General features: G+C 54.6%; 1 protein-coding gene across 8 annotated transcripts in view; it reads left to right on the forward strand.

Moving 5' to 3' along the window:
• SHANK3 (SH3 and multiple ankyrin repeat domains 3) overlaps window positions 1-22,576 on the forward strand; it is a 368,779-nt gene that overhangs the window by 201,261 nt on the left and 144,942 nt on the right. For all 8 annotated transcript variants that reach the window (XM_074869549.1, XM_074869547.1, XM_074869554.1 and 5 more), the window contains one exon: window positions 21,677-21,790. In XM_074869549.1, the coding sequence (XP_074725650.1) occupies window positions 21,677-21,790 (114 nt within the window). The remainder of the gene's footprint in view (window positions 1-21,676; window positions 21,791-22,576) is intronic.

Raw genomic sequence — 22,576 nt, forward strand, 5'->3', positions numbered from 1 at the left:
TGCGGGTGACCAGACATCACGCAGGTGTATTTCGTACATACCGCTCTGCAGCGCTCGAGATGGTGAGGAATCCAGGAGCCTCCTAAACTTTATCTGTGTAATTATATATTAAACACACACACACACACACCCCAGCACCACATCTGCAAAGCTGCGTCTTTTCCATAATTAACTTCTAGCCGCTCTCTGCGAGTGTTTTGCCAAATGGTGGGTCCTGTTGCTGCTGCCCGTGTGGGTGGACACAGTGGAAGGGGGGTAGAGCCATGTTAGTTCTTCCTTCCATTTCTGCCATCCAGCCATTTCATCTCCTGGTTGCCTGCAGGTGTCGGTTGTCCCAGGAGATGTGATCCTTCCAAAATCCTGACACGTGAGGGATCCAGCAGCAGGAATACAATGGCCTGCAACTCCTTCTGGGTGCGCTTCCCGGAGAGTTTCTTTGGTCTGTGTCCTGGTGTCTCCTCCCGGCAGCACAGGAGCGTTTGATGAGCACGGCCTCTGCGCAGATGGGAGGAGCCCTGGTCCTTCTGGGCTCGGTGCCCTTCCCTTGGCCGGAGAAGCCCGAGGACCAGGAGGTCTGCAGGGTGCAGATGGACTAGAACTACGTGGTCATCCAGAGATGGCTGCGTTGGCTGTTAAAACTTTTATGTGCTGACAAGAGATTTCAGTGACCTTTAGCCTGTCTCATCTGGGCAACCCCTTTGTAATTCCATGTCTGCTGCTTGTACATCCATCGCCATCCCCTGAGTCTGTCTGATGTCTGTGCTTTGGGGGAGATGTTAAATTAGAAGTGTGGAGGAGATCTTAGGAAAAGGATCTGACCCTGGAAAGCTTACATGAGAGCTTTACAGAAGGAGGCAGCTTAGAGAAGGGACTCTAACGTAGCACAGAAGGAAACAGGATGGTAGAACTTGAAATGAAAACTTCAGGCTACAAGAGCTGAGTGTTGTGGGGGTTTTTTGTTTTGTTTTTTAATCTTGGGGCTATTTAACCACTGGAGTAAGTTACCAAGGGCTGAAGTGGTTTCCCTGCCTCAGGCATCCACTCTGGCCCTCGAGTCAGTGAATTGTTGGAGCACTGAAGACAGTATGTGGTGGATTCACCATCCCCTGAAGTTAAAGATTTGGTGTTTCTTTCTACAACACTTGTTCTAATACAGACAGAGTAAGGGGCAGAAGCAGAGATTCTGATAACTTGGCAGAGTGAGATTACTGCAGCGGTTTCTTCCATCCTCAAAAATCACAAACTCACAAAGCCTTGTACCCTTGAGCATGTCGTGTCTGACCCGCTACGTGACCTGCCCGAGTGGAGTGCCGGTGGCTGTGGGACCTTCCTGGGATGAGGGGTGTTAACTGCATGAAACGTGGGACTGGTCCGGGCAGCATCTGTAAAGTCCCTCCTGGCACCTGCAGACCCAGGCCCACGCGTGTCCTGAAGCCATCAGTGGGCAGTGGAGGGAGAGGGAGGAGGAGACGAGCATTTGGATTCTACAGCTGAAACGTTTTGTGAGCTGGTGGTGGACAGTTACCCTGGTGTGGTGGTTTAGCCCCTGCCGGGGTCTGAGACCACGCGGCCGCTGCCCCTCCCCCACAAAGGGAGTGAAATACAAAGCCCCAAGACTGAAATAAGGAAAGGTTTAATACAACAATGCAATAGCAACACAACAAACAACAACAATAACAATAACAGTAATAGTGATAGCAATGAACAGAGCAAAATAGCTACCAAATACAGCAGTTTGAAGCACGATGTACAAAACCACGAGTGCACCACGCTCCCGCACCAGGAAAAATGTGACCTGCCAGGATGTGACCTCCATCCGCATGGTATCTGAATAACCCAGCTAGAGCTCCCCCCCACTGCTGGGGAAACTTAACCCTATCCTGGTTAAACCAGGACACCCTGGTGAGCCCCACCAGCTATGAGCTGTCACTGGGACCTTCTCTCCAGCCCTCTCTGAGCGGTGGAACCTGTAGTCAGCACAAAATCCTGTCCAGCCTTGGCTCTGATTTCCTGGCGACTGGTGGTTGCTTTCCAGTGGTTCATCTTTGGATTGAGCTTTGTGTCGATGTGGAAATCCTTTACCTATGATTCTGCCTCACTTGTGGGTTAGTGGGAGGTGGTGTAGCAGGGAGAGCAGAGGTGACCAGGATGGGATCGCTGGAGTTGTGGTGTTAGTCCCTGTTCAGAAGCTGTCAGAAACTTTATATTTAGTGAAGCCCGCAGACTCACTTTTGTTTGTCATCTGTTCATCTCGCTGTGAACAGCCTCGGTTTCTGGTTTGTGCGGGCGGGATGGTTTCAAAGCAGAGAGGCTCCTGCAGCCATTCTGGCTTTGTTTCTCTCCAAGTGAGTGGTTGGCAGCAGTGGGTCTGTGCCTGCCCTCCCCGGGGCTGGCTGTCCCCAGTACCAAACACTGTGGCTGGGACATCTGCCTGGTGCCTGGCAGAGCTGCCACGCGTCCTCCCTGAGCCAGCTCCTGGGCACTTGGGTCAGCGAGGACATTCCTGCAACTGCCTGCATGGGACAGAAGTCTTGAGCATAGAATCACAGAATCATCTCGGTTGGAAAAGACCTTGAAGATCCTCCAGTCCAACCATTAATCTAACATTGACAGTTCCCAACTCCACCAGATCCCTCAGCGCTGGGTCAACCCGACTCTTCAACCCCTCCAGGGATGGGGACTCCCCCCCTGCCCTGGGCAGCCCATTCCAACGCCCAACAACCCCTTCTGCAAAGAAATCCTTCCTAAGAGCCAGTCTGACCCTGCCCTGGCGCAGCTTGAGGCCATTCCCTCTTGGCCTGCCGCTGGTTCCTTGGCTCAAGAGACTCATCCCCCCTCTCTGCACCCTCCTTTCAGGGAGTTGCAGAGGGCCAGGAGGTCTCCCCTCAGCCCCCTCTTCTCCAGACTAAACCCCCCCAGTTCCCTCAGCCACTCCCCATCACACCTGTGCTCCACACCCTGCACCAGCTCCGTTGCCCTTCTTTGGACATGTAGAAACTTTTGCTTCAGGTACAAACCAGCTCTTGGGGCAGATTTGGGAAGATGCAAACACCCCCCCCCATCTCCCTCCCCAAGGCAAGTGATCCTGTCCCAGTCTGTTAGAACGAGCCTGGCTCTTTCCCCCAAGCATCTGCCTCTTTCTCCTTGCACAGACAGGAGGGGATGTCCTGCTCAGGCAGCTGCACAACACCCGTGTTCCCCCTTGCTCACCGCATCCTGTGCCACGTGTCGTGGTGCTGCCAGCTGCCAGCAGTGACCTCCACCTCTGCCGGCCCTGCCTCTGTGGAGAGGTTTGGCCCCTGGAAGCTCCGGCTGGTGCCTGGGATGCCTCACCTGCTCCTCCCACCTGTCCCCGGCTGCCAGCCCCGCTCCTGTGGGTGCGTGTGGGTGCAGGCGGGCAGTCAGGGCGTGCGGGGACACTGCAGGCTGGCTGGGATGTGCATTGGGTGGCTGGGGCCCAGCTGCACCTCCTGGTACTTCAGGCCCCGGGCTGAAGCGCCTGGCTCGCTGCGGGGAGCTGCCACGAGCACACGATGGTGTGGGGACCCGGCTGCCCTTCGTCTCCCTGTGCACCACTGAGACGCATCACCTGATGCTGGCTCCAGTGGGTGCTTAAGTTAGGTAACCAGGTTAGCTAAGATAGCTTTGGTCAGGTAACCAGGTTAGCTAAGATAAACGTGGGCTGTAGAGGGGCTAGCCTTGCCTTTTGGGGACTGACGTGATGGGTGGACAAGTGAGAGTTCGGACCGGGTGCGTCGGAGCGTACGGCGTAGGGTGGAGGCTGCCCGTTGCTCAGGGTGGGGTGTGCTCACAGCAGCAGGAATCTGAGGTTTTGGATCTGCAGATTGCCCTGTTGGTACCTAATCACCAGCAGAGGCGGAAATGGGCTATTTTCAGGATTTTTCTGTTCACTGCTTTTAGTACTGTTTCTGACTGGGGATTATTGACTGGTTTCCACTTTATCCTTCCGAGATAGATGCTTCTGTAGCCTTCAGCTCATCCTCAGGCATCATCTTGTTGATTGGCCTGTCCAGACGCACAGACTGTCAGGTGTGAGTGCTGCTGTGTTATCATCTGATGCTGACAGATTGGAGGAAGAGGGACTAAGTGGGGGTGTGTGTGTATTGTATATTATGCAAGATGCACAGCACTTCAGCCTTTTTTTTTTTTTTCTCCTTTTATATTTACCTGGAATGCCTCTGTAGTCATTCCTCTGTAATAGAAAGAGAGCAAGCAAGGAGGAGAAGCATTACAAAGAGCTCTCTCTGCACTGCTGCGTCACTCCCAGCATTGCTCTGGCTGTGCCTCTGAGACTCGGGCGATCCCCAGGTGCTGGTTTTTATCGTGGGTGATCTCTGAGCCCACCTGCTCACGGGTACCTCCCCCTCCATCAGCAGCAGCTGGTTATGATGGGAGTGGATCTGTTGCTGTCTAGTTACCAACTCTGTGTCCTGTTCAGGGCTCCTCGAAATCCGCCCGTTCTGTGGTTTGCGTGTGTACAGAAGGTGCTGGACATGCCGGCTCTCTGTACCTTTGCACGCATGTGAGAATCCTCCACCCCGCTGCTCCGTGCACGTCTTGAACCGGCCATGCCCGAGTGGCCCCGTGCGCTCCCTGCTCGAGTCCCCGCGGCACAGGATGGCCCTGGCTGTGCCCGTGACCCGGTGCCTGAGGTCCCTCCATGCTTTCCCCCGCCTGTCCCTGTTGTGAGGCAGTGCTGATGAGCACGGGGGGGGAAGCGTTGCAGGCTGAACTGTGCGTATTTCTGGTTTGTGAAGAGCATCAATGGGACCAGTTTTCAGTTCAAACCACCTTTCTTTGGAGCACTTTCAGAATGCCAGAGGGAGTGGAGTCTGGGCCTCTCCCTCCCTTTCCCTGTCTCGATGCGATCTTCCGTGCAGGGAGCGGGTGCGAAGCTGTGATGGATCTGGTCAAAGTGTGCAGCACCAGGAGAGCTCCCAAAGGGTTTCCCATCAGGTCTGAACTGAAACGGGGCTGAACACGTACAAACTAGAGCCGGGGCACGACACCAGGCTTGTGGTGAGGGACCAGCTGCCCCCAGTGTCAGGGAGCTGGGGTCAGTCCTGGTGGGATCTCTTCAGGGCGCGGGGCAGTTTCTCTGGAGACGTAGGAGAGGGGTGGAAGGATGTGAGCGAGCGGGAAGGGCTCGATGTGTCTGTGCTCTGTGGCGTGAGGGAAGGAGCGAGTTGGCTCTAGCTGGAGGGGAGGTTGTGGTGAGGGTTGCTGTTGCTTGCTGTATCTCCCAGTTGTGCCGTGACCTCTCTGAGCTGAGGGCGCTGAACTGCACGTGGTATTTAAGATACTCTTCTTTTCCTGATAATCCCTAACGCTTAAGTTTGGCTTTTGTTGCTGTTGGTCACTGAGCTGTTCTCGCACAAAGATCTAAATCAAAACCTCATTCCTGAGGGGCAGCGGGTCAGAGCCCAGCATCGTACAGTGCCATGTTGGTCCTGTCCACTCGCGCGCAGCCAGGGCGCGTTTGCAGCTGTTGGGTTTGACCTGTCGTGCTCAGCCCTTGCTCGGTGTCGCGCACCGTAAGCGTTGGGAGTGACGTCCGTGGTCCGGTGAGCGCAGGCGCCTTCGGGCCCTCCCGGGCAGCCGAGCCCCGGCCTGTCCCGCTGCCACACGTGTCCCCAGCCCGTGGCAGCAGCCGCCATCCTGGGTGAGGCCGTCCACGTCGCGGGCACGGCCGGGTCTTTGCGACAGGTTTTTGTGAAAGCTCTCGCTTTTCCTCAGCAGCGTGGAGCGTTACCACACAGTACCGGACTCCTGCAGGGAAGCTCCGAGCCTGAGAGGGGGGCTCGGAAGGTGCCCGGGGCTCCCTGAGCGCCAGCCTGCGGTGCTGGTGCCCCGGGGCGGTTGCGGGGCCCCACGGACGTTCCCAGCGCGGGTGCGTGTGGGGAAGGGGTAGCTGGGAGAACACCTGCCGCTGCTCCCATCCTCGCTGGAAACTGGGTGTGCTCTGTCTTCCTACCGCTCCCTCGTTCCCACGCGTGCTTTTGCAAGGCCCGTGTTGCCTCGGGTTTCCCCACGCCGTGGCTGGAGCAGGAGCAGGAGTTGGGGGAAGGTCCCCGTTATCCCAGTGGGTGCGAACGGCAGGTTGGAGGCTGAGCCGTGCCGGTCTGTCCGGCGCAGGGAGCAGCCGGAGCCCTTCCAGGAGCCTGCCCTCGGGACAGGCTGGTCCTGCAGCCCCCTGCCCTGGTGGGGCAGCCCCCAGGAAGTCGGAGTGCCTCGGGGGTGGAGAGATCCCACAGCCCCGCCAACAGAGAAAACTGATGTAGGAGAAGTTGCCGGGGGTGTGTGCACTGGGGTGTTGGGCACGGTCACTTGTGCTGTGATTTATGCAAGTTTTCCAGGGCAGACGTGGCTTTAGGGAAGGTTTGACAGGCCCAGTGTCTCCCTGAAGGTGCTGGGGGAGCTGCCGGGGCTCAGCAGTGCCCAGCTGCCCCAAACCCCGAGCAGGGGACGCGCGCTCCGGTTGTCTGCGGCAGCTGTGGGAAGGGCTGGGGCCTGGGTCCCTGCGGAGTGTGGAAATACCACGGCTGTGAGCAGCCTTGGCGGGATTAGTGTCCCAGTAGGTAGGGAAGGGAAAGGGGAACGGGTCAGTGGGTGCTGGGAGAGGACGGGGTAAGTGTGGGCAGTGGAAGAGAACTGCAGCAGTCGCCTTTCAGCTCTGGCCATCCGGGTCAGGGCCGCCCGCGTCAAGCTTTGCACATCATGTTTCAAATCTGCTTACTGGGTACCAGATCCTGAAGCTCTGCTTAGGCTGAAAAGTCCTCATTAACATTTTGGGAATACGTTAATTCCCTTCCTTTCCTATTCCAACCTGCTGACTTTGATTGGCACTATTTTTTACAATAAATGCTTAATTAAAGGCATAATGACTGTATAATGATTGTATTAAAAGCAAGATGATTATAAAAATCAGCTTAGCAGCTGGAGGCTGCAGGGCTGGAATAGCTGCGAGCAGGAATCGGTGCGGCGGTGCTGTGGAGGCTGTGCTCGCGAGCTGGTTAGACGCAGCGTCTCTGTGGCTGCTGCCCTCGCGGACCCCCGGCCCCCTCATTCTGAACGCTGCACGGAGACTCACTGCAGAAACCCCTCCTGCCTCAAGGAATTCCAGCCTAAACTGGCCGCGGGTGGGGGAGAGGCAGCTGTGCCGCTGCTGCCTGCTGCCGGGCTGACTGCAGATGAGGAACAGGGCTGTGGCATGAAGCTACAAAACCTAACGCACCGCCTGCAGCCTCGGGTCTCTGCTGGGCTCGGAGTCCCACAGGCGGGCGAGCCAGGTTCAAGGTCCGGGTCCTTATCTGCAGGGTGCACCGTGGCCTGGTGCAGCAAAGGAGCCCGAAGCTCTGGGCTAAGGCTGCGCTGACCTCGCGCCTCGGGCACAGCGGCGCTTTCCCCATCCGGGATGAGGCGTTGCTGAGAGCTCATCGGGCCGCGCTGCCGGCCTCCCGCTGCCGGCCTCCCGCTCCTGGCACCGCCGCTCCTCGCCGGGCCACCTCTGCGAGCGTGCACGCGCCGTCAGGAGCGGCCAAACCACATCCTTCCCTGCCCGGCCACCAGCTCGCTCCCTGCCCCTGCAGAGCTCCTCCCTGAGGGGTGGTGGACATGAAACACTGGGCTGCGCTGGCCAGCCCCTGTGGCGCGTCCTCAAGGCGCTGATGAGCGTGACATGAAACGGGTAGAGCCGAGCTGACCCAGGCAGGAGCATGACGAACCCCGCAGAGCCTGTGGCCTCTGCTGTTGGACCGCACGCTGTGCTGCAGGGCCAAGGGCGGCGTGTCCCGCTCCTGTCGCTGCTGTACGGGCTCCTGCCCTTCCCCTCTCATAGCACTCAGGTGGATCCCATCTGCTCCTGGAGAGTTCTCAGGTCCCCAGGCCCTGAGTTTAATTGCTTTTACCTGCCTGCCTCTGAAGGTGCCAGGAAAGTTGCGATGTAGTTGGCGACAGATGGTGCAGGTGAGGGTGGTCTGAGCTTTCTCTCTGCCGTGCCAGTTCCCTCTTTGTGCCCATTCTTCAGGTCACATCCCCATTCATCCGTAATGATCTCATTTCCTCCACTGCTATATTTGAGCTCTGTGCCACCTCACATCTCATTTGGACCCAGCTGTGCCTCTGTTCCTCTGTGGTAGCTGGAGCCCCAAACTTAACAAGAGGCAGAAGAGGCAATTTAGAAAGTGCCCCTCACCCCAGACTGTACATTGTGCCGTGCCTGGGTCAGGGTTGTCCGTGTGAAAAGCTGAAGGTCACAAGTCTAATAAAACATAAACACTAAATATGATGTTCAAGGGCAGTTTTAAAAAAAAGTTGTGAGCTATGTAAGTGTGCCCTGACGAAGCGGTGGTAGGAGCAGATGTTGAGAGAAGTCCTTTTTGTATCTTCCTGTCTAGAGCTGGGTGCCTCTACAAGACGTTACGTCCATCGAAATGCAGGCTGTGTGTTTGTAGCAGATGATGTTCTAGTGGCCCGAGGTGGAAGCACGGGGTCTGCCTGGAAGCATCCCAGCACAGGTTGTGCCCGTGGGCAGGAGCTGTGCAGAGGGACCGGGCACTCTCCGTGGCTGTCGGCGTTGCCGTGCGACGTGCAGGCGGGGTGCGAGGCGCAGGGCGGCTCTGCTCGCCTCCGAGGCAGAGGGGGGTGCAGAGCTGCCGGAGAAAACCTGTGCCCGGACTGTCCGAGGTGAGAGGCTGCGAGGAACCGCTGCGTGCAGGCCCCTGCCAGGCCCCTCGAGGCTCTGTTGGTTTTGTTCTTCTGAGCCGGGCTTAACAGCGTGCTGGTCCCTTGCCCGCGCTGGCGGTCCAGAGCTCCGGGGAACAGGGTGAGCGGCGGTTTCTGCTGCTCAGGCACACAGCAGAGTCCCCAGCGAAGGCAACACTTCTCTTTGTACGGACAGAGCTGGTCCAAGGAACTTGCAGCAAGAACCCAGCACAGCCTTCCCGTCCTCGGGTACCACCGCGGCAGGAGACTGCTGCTGCGTCACTCAGCTGGTTCTTTGGACCGCTGTAAAATTGATTCTTCAGGAACAATGAGGAAACACACCCACCCCTCCTCTTTAATTTATAATACAGCAATGAAGGTTTTGCTTCCTTTACATTCTTCTCTGTTTTAAAAATCATTTGGCCGTGAAGTGCCATGAATGCAAAATAGAAGGGTACCAGAGAAGTCGCGTCCATCCTCTTGGCCTTCTCCCGTATAGGAAGCAGATTGAAGTGCCCTGTCCTCAGAGTCACCTTTAGTTTGAGGGTCTGTTGTCCCTTTCTCCTGGGATGATTTGCGTTTTCTGCCTGGCTCGGCAGTCTGTGACCTGGCACCCTGAATTGCTGCCAGAGCTGCCTGGCTGTAACCACAGATCTGCTGGCTCCGCTGTTCTGCCGGTGCCTCAGGAGCATCCCTCCCTCGGCAGCCAGGTAGTCTTCTCTGCTTCTTCAGTTCGACGTGGCAGGCTGCAGCCTGGGCCTGGGCCAGCACATGCAGCTGCAGTTATCAGTGGATGAAACAAGTGAATACTATAAATCCTGCCAGTAATTTCATGGGATCACTGGAGGCTGCAGTCTGAGCAAGCCTAGGCAAAGGCTGTAAGTTGTCAGGCATTTGATACGCTACGCGGAGACTTTCTGTGCCCAGGACTAAAAGCGTCTTAAAATCTGCTCTGGTGTGATGGTAGTTTTCAACTCTTAAAATTCTTAATGAGAAAATTCAAATGGGGATTTTAGGTCTCTTCTGTACTGTCTCAATACACTCACTCCAAAAAGGCCATTGAATGACTCGAGCGTGTCCAGAGAAGGGCAACGGAGCTGGTGCAGGGTCTGGAGCACAGGTGTGATGGGGAGCATCTGAGAGAACTGGGGGGGTTCAGTCTGGAGAAGAGGAGGCTGAGGGGAGACCTCCTGGCCCTCTGCAACTCCCTGAAAGGAGGGTGCAGAGAGGGGGGATGAGTCTCTTGAGCCAAGGAACCAGCGGCAGGCCAAGAGGGAATGGCCTCAAGCTGCGCCAGGGCAGGGTCAGACTGGCTCTTCGGAAGGATTTCTTTGCAGAAGGGGTTGTTGGGCGTTGGAATGGGCTGCCCAGGGCAGGGGGGGAGTCCCCATCCCTGGAGGGGTTGAAGAGTCGGGTTGACCCAGCGCTGAGGGATCTGGTGGAGTTGGGAACGGTCAGGGTGAGGTTCATGGTTGGACTGGAGGAGCTTCAAGGGCTTTTCCAACCCAGATGATTCTGGGATTCTGATTCTGTAATATTTGTACTTGTACTTGCTATCTTAGCCCCTGCTGTGATTCAAGGAAAAAGAAGTTTGGAGACAAGAATTCTTCAGTCTTTATTATTTTGTTGTCTTTATTCAGGGGAGAAACATTATTCTACTTCAAGAGTAAAGTTGCATTGCAGACTTTAAAGCTCTCCTTTAATTCCAGTCATTTTCACCGATGGATTTTGGTCCAGATCTCCACTAGCCACCCTGATTAATCTCCCTCTGGTCCTAGAGGGCACCTGCAAACTCAGCAGAGGTGAATAAGTGACTAGAGAGCCCACAGACTTTCCACCTGTGTGGAGAGCTGACGTTTTCACGGCAAGATGTCTGGAGACTCTCCCCTTCTGAGCCCACCCTTCCTGTGCTGGATTTCTTTGGAGGAATTTGTTTTAATATTATAAAGAAAACGTGTAACCTCTGAGTGAGATAAGTCCGCTTATTTTTCTTTGAGACTTTTTTTGTCACCATGGAGTAGTACAGGCAGTGGAGATGACTGTGGCTGAAGGATGCCAATGACCCTCGTGGCGGAGCGGTCCCAGGAGCCCTGTTTGTATGGGAGTGGCTGGAGGCTGTTGTAGGGACCTTCACATGCACTTACGTCCTGGTGTGACCTGGGTGGCACAGCTAACCAGGGGCAGGTGCCCCTGCATTCGGGCTGCTGAGTTGTTGGTGTGCTCACTGCTCTGAGCACCAAGGGTAGGACTCCCCGAGGGGAGGTGCTGGGCAAGAGTCTGGCTGTGGAAAGCCTGTGAGGCCGGGGCAGGGCCTGGGCAGAGTTCTGGCCCGGCGGTGTGCAGCCTCGAGGTCCGGCAGCGCTTCTGCGGCAGACTCGCTAGGGTCTGCAACAGGAGTGAGCGTGGAGTGCCTTGGTTAGGGAGAATTCTGCACGTAAAAGGGCTGGGAGAGGGTCCAGCCTCAGGATATATGTAGAACATCCCACTGGAGAGCAACGTGCTTTCCGTGACGGATCCACCTGCAGCAGGGTGTGCTTCTGTTGAGTGACGTGGAGCGGGTTGTTGGCCACGATCGTTCTGTGGAGTGTGTCGGGCTGTGTGGGTGCAGGTGTATTCAGTGGGACGGTGGATGCGTCTTGGGAGTGGAAGAGATCTCTGTCCTTGCCTGACTGGCAGGAGGACTCCATTGTTGCATGCAGGCTCTGGCTCCTCATCTCTTGTCAATAAAGGAGCAAGTGGTGTCTAACGAAGGCTTGTTCAAGTGTAACCAGGATCAAAAGCCTCCCCAGGGCATTTCAGTGGAAGGCTGTGAGGCTGGGGGACAAACCATTTTTTCTGTTCATCTGGGGACCCCATAAGAATCTTTCCTATTTTTCCCTTATTTCTGTAACTGCCAACCTGTCTCTCCCTTGGTTTTTTATTAATAAACCCAAATGAAATCTGTCGTTGTGATGAAGGGACCCTGCAACATCTGCCAGATGGATTGTATGCAGTCAGTTTATTAATTTGATGGGGCATTTAAAATCAGCTTTTATAATTGCATTTTAATTTCAGAACAAATAAAGCAGCTGTGCTGAGTGAAAAGCTGGGCTATTGTGGCGTATACTGGGGGCTCACTCACTCTAGAAATGCCTTGAGTTTTACAGCTTGACCTGTCGGGGATCTGTGACCTTCATCAGATAACGGGGATTGAGAGTCCCCGAGTCCTGGGCGTTAGGAAGGCTGTAGCCTTATTGTGCTGGGACCGGCCTCTATGCCTTCCCAGGTCTAACATTCCCGAGACCTGCACAGCATGACTGGTGGGCTGCTTCTGGAAAGAGGATACTGCTGGCGTTGGTTCGCCAACACTCCTGGGGTTTGGGTCTCCAGAGTGGGACTAATTACGTAGCCGCTGTGGTGCCAGGCTGTGCGCATACCCCTGGGCACTGTGCTGGTGCTGCAGCTGAGCTGGGAGTTAACAGGGCTCAGAGCAAAGGATTTAAACCCACGTGAAACTTTACATTGCTTGGCTTACTTCCACTTTTGGCTGTGTCTCAGTATAGACACAGGCAAATTAAATGGAAAGTAGGAGAAAACTTTCCTAGTGTGGGAAAACAATAATAGGAAGAAACTTGGAGCCTGATAAGCTCTGCAACTAAGTGAAGGTCACAGCACAATACTGCTGCTCAGATGAGGGACTTGACCAAAAAATGGGTCAGTTGCTGATGATTTTTCAGAGCTCAGCAACAGTAATTTGCAGCTGACATTGAGCAAGACTGTGCTGTTGGCACGGTTCTGGCACCTTCCCTTTTTCTGGGTCCCTGGTACGGCGGTGCCTCAGAAGTGAAAAGCATGAAGGTGAAGAGTGGGGTTGAGAGGCCGTGTCATCTCCATGGGAGCCTCTCAAAGAGATGCGGGTGCTTTGTATGGTACCAGGTTATGTGAGAGATTGTCTGGGACATGGAGTGGTTGCACAAGTCAAGGCAATGTTTGCTCGTTTGCTGGGAAATTATTTTGGACTAAAACAGCCTAGAGACCCATGTATGACAAAACCACCCGTTTCCTCTTGACTTGATCTTGGTGTGCAGCGGTGGTGTTTCCATGGCATGATGTGCATCTAGTCTTGGCGTCAGGTCAGGGTACCTGTTCCACTTTTTTGGGGGGTTTGTCTTTGCTTGTGGCACATCTTCCAGGGATGAACTCTGCTGGGGTAGGGTTGGACACAGACTGGAACAAGATCTTAGCAAGTCAAGTTTATGGCTTCAGCCTCGTTTAGCAGCTGTGTATTGTAGCTGCTGTAGAACTGTGAGTAGTCCTGCGTGCGTGGGGGTTCAGGAGCCCCCGGAGCCCTGTGGCAGATGGACAGCAATAGCACTGTTAGCACGGGGGTCCCAGGTGATCGCTTCGTGGATTACTGAGCGTGGCAGAAACGCCGCTTGCAGTCATGTGTCAGGTTAGAGAGAAGCACGAACACTGCATCTGCCTTGGCCCTCAGCGGTGAGGGCACCTTTCACGGTCAGGGTGGCCTCGGGGTGTCCCTTCCGTCGGAGCGGTCAGGGAAGGTCTCTCAGACCCAGTTCTGGTACCCGCTCTGGGCGCCAGCGCGTGCCGCGGTGCAATGCCTTGGGGTTTCTGGGGTGTGCCTTATCATCAGGTTTGGAAGCCTCTGGATTCAGATTCTCTATCTGTCCCCCAAATGGCTTCCTGATAGTCATTTAATAGATAAAACAAGCAGAGTGGATTTGTCCCTTGTTTGTAGCTCAAGACATAAGATGCAAATTCTGATGTTTTTCTGCCCCTCAGGAGGCTGAAACTAAATTAACCTGTTAAGTAGGAATTTGTCCGTGACAGCTCCCAAGGACACAGAAACACCCCCCGGCAGTGGGTGAGATCCAGGCGCAGGGCCGGGAGCTGCCGTGGGTCAGAATCGAAGGGAGCTCGCTGGGGTGCTGTGTCTCGCAGCCCCCGGGTCAGCGAAGGAAGGGGCAAGTCTGGCCGGCGCTGGAGTGGCCTGGAGAGAGCTGCGAGAGCCAGGTTTGTGCTGGAGCGTTGGGGAAGGTCCCAGGGAGAACCCGGACTGTCCCCACGCGCTCCCTGTGCCGCCTCACGGAGCAGCACTGGGAAGGGCAAGGCCCCTCGGCCCTGCTGAGGAGTCCGGGTCTGGTGACATCTGGTGACACTTGGCGGGGAGTGAAGGTTGGGGGAGCCCGGCAGAGTTCAGCCTGGGCCTCTGAAGATGAGCAGAGCACTGGGCAAGGGGTGATAGGAGGAAGCCTGTGGAAAATGAAATGAAGGCTGTCCCACCGGGAAGCAGGGCCTGCAGAGTTTTCCTTGCTACCCTCTAAGTTGTTCTTTGTGCATTAACTTGTCCCCAGCACAGCAGAATCTGAATTGAAAGTCACGTTTGCCTGCAGCAGTAGCTGTGCTGGTACAACCGGGGTCCTTTCAGCTTCCCCCCGTGTCGGGGAGTTCGCAGCGCTGTGATTGAGGACAGTGGTCACCTGTGCTTGGCTGTGAAATCGCTTATTTGTTTGATTTCAATGTCCTGGAATAGGTGATGGGTGTGAATCTGTGTCGTTAGCTCTGGGGTGACAGATGGAGAGAGTGCACGTGGGACCTCCTGGCGTGAGAATTGGTCGGCAACTCGGGTACGCGCCCATCTTGCGTCTTCATCTGGGAACAGAGGGAGTAAACTGGGGGCTGTGTTGGAGAAAACTCCTGTGGCACCGCTGTTGTAAGCGTAGGGAGGCCCCCAGGGTGGGCTCGGGTCTCCCAGCTGCCCCTTCACACTGCTGGGAGACCCCCCCATACAGCTTGGGGTGACCCCACAGGTCGCCCCAGGGAGAAACCGTTCTAGGGCCGATTCCTGGCAGCATGGCTGGTCCTGGTCTTCTGAGTAGGAACGGCTTTAGGCAGGAGAAACAACCCAAACATTTCTTGAAAGATGCCACTGACTGCGAAGGCTGAAGGGGCGTGTAGGCAGCCCAGGTTTGGGCTGGGTCCTGCAGCAGGACTTGGGTCGGGGCGCTCGGCGGGCCGGGCTGTGCTGCCATCCTCGGGACTCGCCGCGGGGAAAGCAGGAGGAGGAATGTGGCCGTGTGTCCCTGTTACAGGAAAGCCTCTGACGCTGGAGAGAGGTCTGGTGTTCGTCGGAGCGAGACGGGGACCAGCCCTCACAAGCAGACACCACAGGAACTGAGCCAGGGGCTGCTGCGTCCTCGGCGCCTGCCGGAGGGATCCCTGCACTAATCCAGCGGGAGAGGGAAGGTGTCTCGGGAGAGGGAACAGAGGAGGAAGGTTCTGCTTGAGCAGCAGATGAGGCAAGGGTTGGCCTGAGCCTCATGAATAAATGAGCAGCTTGGGTGCTAGGAGTGACATCTCTAGTAGGGAAGAAATGATAACAAATCAAAGTGGGGCAAATCTGTATCTGAGAGACTGTGAGAAGGCAACTTCTGGGGCTGCTCTGGAGAGGAGCAGTCACGTATCGGTGTGGAAGGGACTCACGGAAGGGAAGAGCTATGACCACCATGGGTTGGCTTTTTTTTTCATTTCTTTTGGTCTTAGAACCTGTGAAGCAAAGGAAAACAGGAGCTTCAAGGGGGACAGAGGTGGTAGGAAGAAACTAAAGAGTTTTTCAGTCCCGGCCCCCTGTGTTGTTGCCAGCAGGCGTGAAAGGCATATCTTGGTAGCATCTGGAGTCGGTCAGGCTGGAGACCTTTGTGCTGTGCAGCAGAGAAGAGGCAGGACCAGACCCTGGAACTGCAGGTTGTAGAGTCAAACGGTAGAACAGCTGGCAATGCAAATATGGGGTGCAAAGAGGTGGCCTTAGAGCTGACACTGCTGAGCTGGTTTTGTACGTGGGCTTTAAGGGTTAAATTGGATTGAAATGAATGGAAGGAACACAGGGAAAAAACATAGTCCTTGGTCAGGACAACTGCCTGGTCATCTCAGCTGGCTGGGGTCCATAAGCATCATTTCAGCAGGGAATTTTCCAAAAGACCTGAAGGATGCCACAGTGGGTTCTCCAAGGGAGAAGTTTGCAGGTACAGTGGAGTCTGTAGGAGGCAGCATAAAATGGTCTGAAAGACATTTTGGAGATGAGTAAGAGCTGCAGATGGGTGGGGGAAAGTAGGGTCAGGTCTGTGGTAGAAGAGCAGTGGAGGGTGGATTTGTGCCTCAGAGGGGAAGGCAGGAATGTCTGCATTTGGTGTGAGAGTGGAGAGGGAGCCAGCAAGGGAACCCTCAGGAGAGGCTGAGAGAAAGCCGAGATGATTTCAGCAGTTGCTGCAGACTTCTCCTCCAGGGTCCTGCAGCAGCAGGTTAAAGGATCCCTGCAGGCAAACCCGGCTCGAGGCTGTGGCAGTCCCTTGGGCTTCGTTCCTCAGGCCGTGGAGCAAATGGCAGCGTAGCACGGCCGGGAATGGCAGCGGGACTTGCCTGGCCGGGGGCTGGGATCCCGAGCTGATTAGCTGTGACCTCCTTCATTAAAGACATTTTTCCCCAGTAGGTCTTGTTTGTTAATTTCTCTGAAGCATATTTAAGCATTTCACGTGCGCATCCCAACACGACTCGCTGTATGCCTCATTACCATGTTTATAGCTGTTCAAATTACCAGTGACCTTCAGAGCTGATGGCTGTGGCTGAGTCGCCCAGCTTGCCTCAGTGATTTGTGGGCCTCAGTAGACCATTTATTTCTCTTCTCCTGCCAGTGCCGGCTTTTCCTTGACTGCTGTGGTGTTGCTGACTCGGTCGAAGGCCCCTGCAGGGGTGGGCTCTCACAGGTGAGTTGGGCTCAGCGGGGGCTCTGAGCCTGGCGCCGAAGAAGGGCCTGGCTTTGCAGAAGAAAATGAAACGGGCTTTTGGAGGGACTTGTCAGGAGAGACACTGCTGAGGGATGGCGTCCCGGTGTCAAGTCAGGCTCTGCTGGAGTCCAGCTGAATCCAAGCTCTGCTGTGAGTGCTGTCCTCTCGGTGTGCCAGGCGTGAAGTGCTGTAGCCTCAGAGCTCCTTGGCACCCATCTGCTCCTCTCCCTGCCAGCCCAAGGCTCGTGCTCTCTCTGCCTCATTTCTGAAGAAGCTGCGTGTTTATACAGCAAGAAAAGTTTGAATGAGCTGCCTGAGGCGGAGGTACCTACCTTCTTCAGCTCAGCCTTCACTGGAAGAGCAGGCTTCAACACTCCCAGGTCTGTGAGAGCAGTGGGACAGTCCATGCAAGGCAGGCAGACCCTCAGTGGGGCAGGATCCGCTCGGGGAACGTTCAAACAGACTGGGCATAACGCGAGTCCGTGGGCCCGGTGAGTGCTGAGGGAGCTGGCTGATGGCTGTGCCAGGCCACTCTCCATCATCTTTGAAGGGCCATGGTGGTCAGGAGAGGTTCCTGAGGGCTGGAAGAAAGCAAAGGCCACTTCTGTTTTCAGGAAGGGCAAGGCAGAGGGTGTGGGGAGCTCCAGGCTGCTCAGTCTCACCTTGATCCCTGGGAAGGTGATGGAGCGACTAACCCTGGAAACCATTTGCAAACAGGTGAAGGACAAGATGGTGATTGGGAGCAGCCAGCCTGGATGTGTGAGGGGGAAGTGCTGCTTAACCGAGCTGACCCCTTCTGCAGCGAGGTGGCTGGCTCGTTGGGTGAGGGCAGAGCGGCAGAGGTTCTTTATCTTGACTCCAGCAAGGTTTTTATGTTGTCTCATGTAACATCCTCAGAGACAAACTGGTGAAATATGGACAACTTAAAATTTTTCCTTTCATTAGAATAGACTCAGTTTACTGTTACCTTAAAATCTGTGTTCAGCTTGATGCCAGACAGGCTGGAACTTCAGTCCTTCCAATCCCCAAGAAGTAGCAAATCTTAAAAAGGAGTATTGTGTGATTGAAGAGCCATGCATAACAATCCAAGAACAGAAGACTGCAGAGCTGGATGAACTCTCCTCCATGAAGGACTTGTTTGGAATTTGGAAATACAAAGTGCTAGAAATGGGAAATTTTCCATTGGGATGTGTTAGCAGAGCTTCTGAAGCACGGATGAGAGCAGTGGGAAATAAGGTACGGGATTTGGGTCTGTCCAAATTGTGACAACATCATAACCCCTGGAGAGCAGGAGCATTTGCAACTCAAGAAAAGATCTGGAGAAGAGTCTGAAACAAGTCTCCTGCTTGGTTTGTAAATCAGACTTGCTTGTTTGTTTGTTTTTTCCTTGCTTCCTATAGCACTAATGCCTAGATACAGGCAATCACGAAGTTCCTCTTCTCTGGGGAATTTGCTTTGGCTGGCATGGAGCAGTGCTTAATTTATTAATAACTCTGGTGTTTGGATTTAGCTGTGAATGACAGATGGGCACTATGGTGATGGGTGCAGGGATAAATCTGATAGTGCTGTCTGAGAAGTGTTAGGAGGGAGCTGAATTGCAAAGGTAGCAGCACATGGTAGACTGTGGATGTGTCTGTGCCTTCTGCCAGTCGGGATATCATACACCACAGCAATTCAGATGTTTATTTGTTAAGTAATTTTTAAAAAAAAAAAAAAAAAGTTGTGCACTCAGTTACCAGCAGCAGAGCCCCCAGCCCGGCAGCAGGACCGTGGTCTGTGTCGGCAGTAGGGTGTGCTGCTACGCGCGACATCGCGCGCTCTTCTGTCCTGAGCTGGAAGTCCCGTCCGTCTGCCCACGGGGATCGAAGGCTGCAGTTGTGTTCCCCCCTCTGGCGCCCGTCTGCCCTACCCGGGCAGGACAGCCCTCCCTTCCAGCCCCTGTGCCTCGCTCGGGGTGGGTGCTGAGCACCCGGGAGCCGCCTCCCCAGAGGTGCGGGCCTTGATGGATGTGCCGAGAGCACAGGGACTCCTGCGCGGTCAGGGCTGCTGGTGTTTTGGATCAAGACAGGAAAAGAGAAAAGGAACCATTTTCCTCAGAGGTCTTTGACGTGGAAGGCACCACTGCACTAATGAAGAGAGCTAATTACCCAGCGATTCGTGTCGAGGTTACCAGCTGGGGCAGAAAGCAGCGCAGCTAACACGCAAGAAGCCTGAGTGCTGCCGGAGGCGCAGGGAGGGATGTGGCAGGGGACAGCAGGGTGACACGGAGGTGACCGGCAGCAGCAGGGTCACTTGAGCATGGCGCTCCTGCCTCCCCCCCTCCCCATGCGGCGATGGAGCAGAGACATCCCGGAGAGAGGAGTCAAGTGTGCTAGTGCCCACCCTCCTTTATGGCCGTCAGGTTTCAGCTGTAGGTGGGGGTGTCTTTGTGGGGGGGTTATCTGAGGGGATGGCTTTTGGGGAGCGGGGGCTCACCCTTTCAAACTGAGACACTGAACAGGTTGCCCAGAGAAGCTGTGGCTGCCCCCTCCCTGGAAGGGTTCAAGGCCAGGTTGGACGGGGCTTTGGGCAACCTGGGCTAGTGGAAGGTGTCCCTGCCCGGGGCAGGGGGTGGCACTGGATGGGCTTTAAGGTGCCTTCCAGCCCAAACCAGTCTGTGATTTTTGTGTGTTCTGCAGAGCCCCCAGCCTGTTCTGAGGCGATAGGTACAAAAGTGAGGAGTGGTGGGATACCGGGGATTGTGCAGAATCTTGTGTTGTGGTGAAGATGAACAGTAGCTGCTGTTTGTGTGGCTCTGACACCACGCACAGCCACGGCATACTTGCAGAGCCTTGTGGTACAGATTTTATTATTATCATCAAAGAGTTCATCTTGAGCTATTCCTGCTGAGGTTCGAAGATCCGCTTGCTGGAGGTCATGTCGTACCAGTGGTTCCATTTGCTCGGTGGTTTCTTGCCCCTAGAGCTGAGGAGCTCCTGGCCAGCTCTGCCCCTTCTGCCTGGCTGCAGCGCAGCCGTAGGAGGGGGGACAGGGGGGTTTCCCTGTGCTTGCTGCTTGCCTCATCCCTGTCATCCCCTTGCCAAAGGGCCTTTTTGGTAATCGGCCAGAGGAGGTTCCTCATCTTTTATGGGGGCCCGCTGATGGTTGGAGGGAGCATCCAGCAGCCTCCAAGGTCTCTGCCTTTGTGCTGGGCCAGGTCCCGAGGCTCGGCTGCAAACCTGCAGTCTCTGCTTCTGGGAGAAGCAGCTCTCGCTTCAGCTGTCACATTCCCCTCAGCACATTGCACATCGTCGGCAAGTTAAAATGAATTTCTGCTGTCAAAGCCACAAGGTTAAGTTATGATTACAAAGTTGGAGAAACAGCCGTAGGAAAGAAGCATAAGATAAGATGATGCAAGTTTAAAATAGACCCGTCGTCAGCCTTTTCCTTCACCTGTTGTCCAGGGATTTGTTGAGGAGCTTAAGAATCCAGTTCAGTGTCCCCTCTCCTTACTGAGGGGTTTTATAACGGCTCCTGAAGTTTCAAAGCAAGTCCCAAGAAACCCCACGTCTCTGCACTAATCAAGGGGATCTCTTGATGTGGTGGGCTTGTTTTTAAAAACTTGTTATCCCGATAATGCTGAGGGAATACATCTGAGATCGTTGCCAGCAGGGACCCCAGGATGCTGACTCTTCTGTTCATTTTTTTTGTCTGGATGTCAAATGAATTGCTGTTACAAATGCCACACCGTAATGTTTTCCAAAGGATATATCAAAAGCTTATCACTTTGGGGTGATGTGCAGCAGTTTCTCTTGATCTGTAGAATTTTATAGGCTACATCTAACACAGTAATGCACAATCTGTTCCAGGGACCATTGTGTTACAAAGAGTTAGGAAAGCGTGTTGAGCCACGGTAACGTGAAAACATATGTAACTGCTCTCCTTCTCTGCTTTCTTGGATCAGGGTGGTGCAATTAATTGGCCTCGTAAGTGCTTGAATTCAAGTGAGAGGCGCACATCAGCCATTTTCTGGATAAAATAAGGGTAATATGTGGGCACTCTGGATGTAATATATAAATGGGGAACATTCAGGAAGTTTGGTAACGATTCTCACCTCCCTTTTTTCTCTCTTGCACTGCACGCATTTTTGTTCTCGTGGGGGCTCTGGGAACGACAATCGTTTTCTCAGTGGCCATAGCAAAGGTAGTGGTCGCATCTGATGCATTTTTAAATGTCCTAAAACAATCCAGATCTTCCTTGCAGAGCCTGCTAGCATAAGGTGTGGGGGATCCAGCTGCAGGGACATCACACATCCCTTTGCTGGCAATGGTTTTCATAGCAGAAGCCTTACACTATTCTGTAACCTCGAACTGCTGGCTGGTCTGCTTTGGACCCCAGTTCATTCTTCAGGTGTATTAGGAAGTGCTGGTTTTGTCTGTAGCTCTTCAGCAGTTTGTGTCCTGGCTACCTGGAAGCCATCTCTTTCAGCTGGCGGTTGGTGAGGAGTTCAAGCTGATAGTTCCGTGGTTTAATGAGGATGCTCCTGATGTGATTCTCTGTTAAAATCTCCCTGACTCTGAGTTCATTTAATCTTCAGAGCACATTTCAAGACTTCCTTTCTGTTTCTCTAAGCTTTGAGCAAGTAAAATCAAGGCTTAATGGGTTGGGAGAATTTTGCTGTGACAGTGAAGTACCTTCCTGTTTGCTGTGTCATTCAGAGCGAAGCAGCTCGGGGGATTTTGAAGGCAGGCCAGTCAGGACACGCCAGTGCTCAGGGGGACTCGTGGCGTTGCCTTGGCCAATTCCCTCCCCTCTCTGCCTCTCATTTTCCTGATGGGGCTGTCATTTCTCTGTAGCTCCGAGGATGTCAGGAGTCTTACCAAAGCCATGTTATGTCTGAGTCCCCCATAACAATCCTTCTTACACAGATGGGTGCTACCGCTTCGCTGTTTCGTTTTCACAGCACGTGGCTGCTCGAAGGCCTTTGTCTACACTGTTCTTCTGGACATGGGTGAAAGAAGCTTTTGAAGGCTTCTGGAGGTGCTTTCTTCCTCCAGACCACGCCTGATCCCAGCAAATTTTCTGAGCTCTGTCCTTTCATGTTTTCACTGCGTTACACGATGGTCATTCTGGCCTTCCCTTTTTCTGGCAGCCCTGCTCGTTCTCACGTACCTGCTTCTTTCTCCCCACAGTGCTGAGTATTGGCGAAGGCGGCTTTTGGGAAGGAACCGTGAAAGGAAGGACTGGCTGGTTCCCGGCAGAATGCGTCGAGGAGGTGCAGATGCGACAGTATGATCCACGGCAAGGTAAGCTCCTTCCTTGGGTCTGAGTGTCTCCCAGATGACACGCTGGACAGCCCCGGCAATTCGGAAGTGTTCGGTTTAAATATCCAGCAGTCTCTGAGTTTGCCCATTCTTCGCAATGGGCGATGGATGCCTCTGAAGAATTGTATCTCGAGGCATTAGTTCATGTTGCTGGGTGCGTGAGCATCCCGCAGCAGACACGCTGATCCAGGTAAGCGTGTGGTGCTGCCGGGAGGAGAGCGATCCTCGTCCCTTTTGTGGAGATCACTGCGGTGCGGGGTCTGCGGGCGGCAGCGAGCAGTGGGGCGAGAGCGTGACTGCTGATCTGAACCACCAACTCCACGTTAGGAGACTTCAAAAGAAAACTAATTTGCATGTGTTTGTTGTAGTCCAACAGAAAGTATTAAAAACGGCTGTGACTCAGCCCTGGCACTCCTGACCCCCTGTCTCCAGCGCCAGCCACCCCCTGACAGGGGTTTGCTGTTCCTGGAGGACAGCGGTGTTGGGGGAGCGGTGGGATGCATGAGCCGAGCAGTACAGTGTTCCTGGGGGTCACCAGGACTGCAGGGGTCCCTGGCTGTTGTGGGGTGTATCAGCACAGCTCACCCTTGTCACCAGCAGCTGCCCGGGCAGCGATCCCCTCCCGGCGTGGGGACTGGGTGGGAAACGCTCTGGCAAGGCTGAACTTGTCCTGCTGTAAAGCAACTGAAGAGAACATCTGGGGTTTTGTTTCAATGGATTACTTAGGCGAGGAGAGGAGTGGCCCTGATTTGACAGATTCAGTGAAGT

The sequence above is a fragment of the Strix uralensis genome, chromosome 5, assembly GCF_047716275.1.
Source record: "Strix uralensis isolate ZFMK-TIS-50842 chromosome 5, bStrUra1, whole genome shotgun sequence".
In the NCBI taxonomy this organism is placed as follows: domain Eukaryota; kingdom Metazoa; phylum Chordata; class Aves; order Strigiformes; family Strigidae; genus Strix; species Strix uralensis.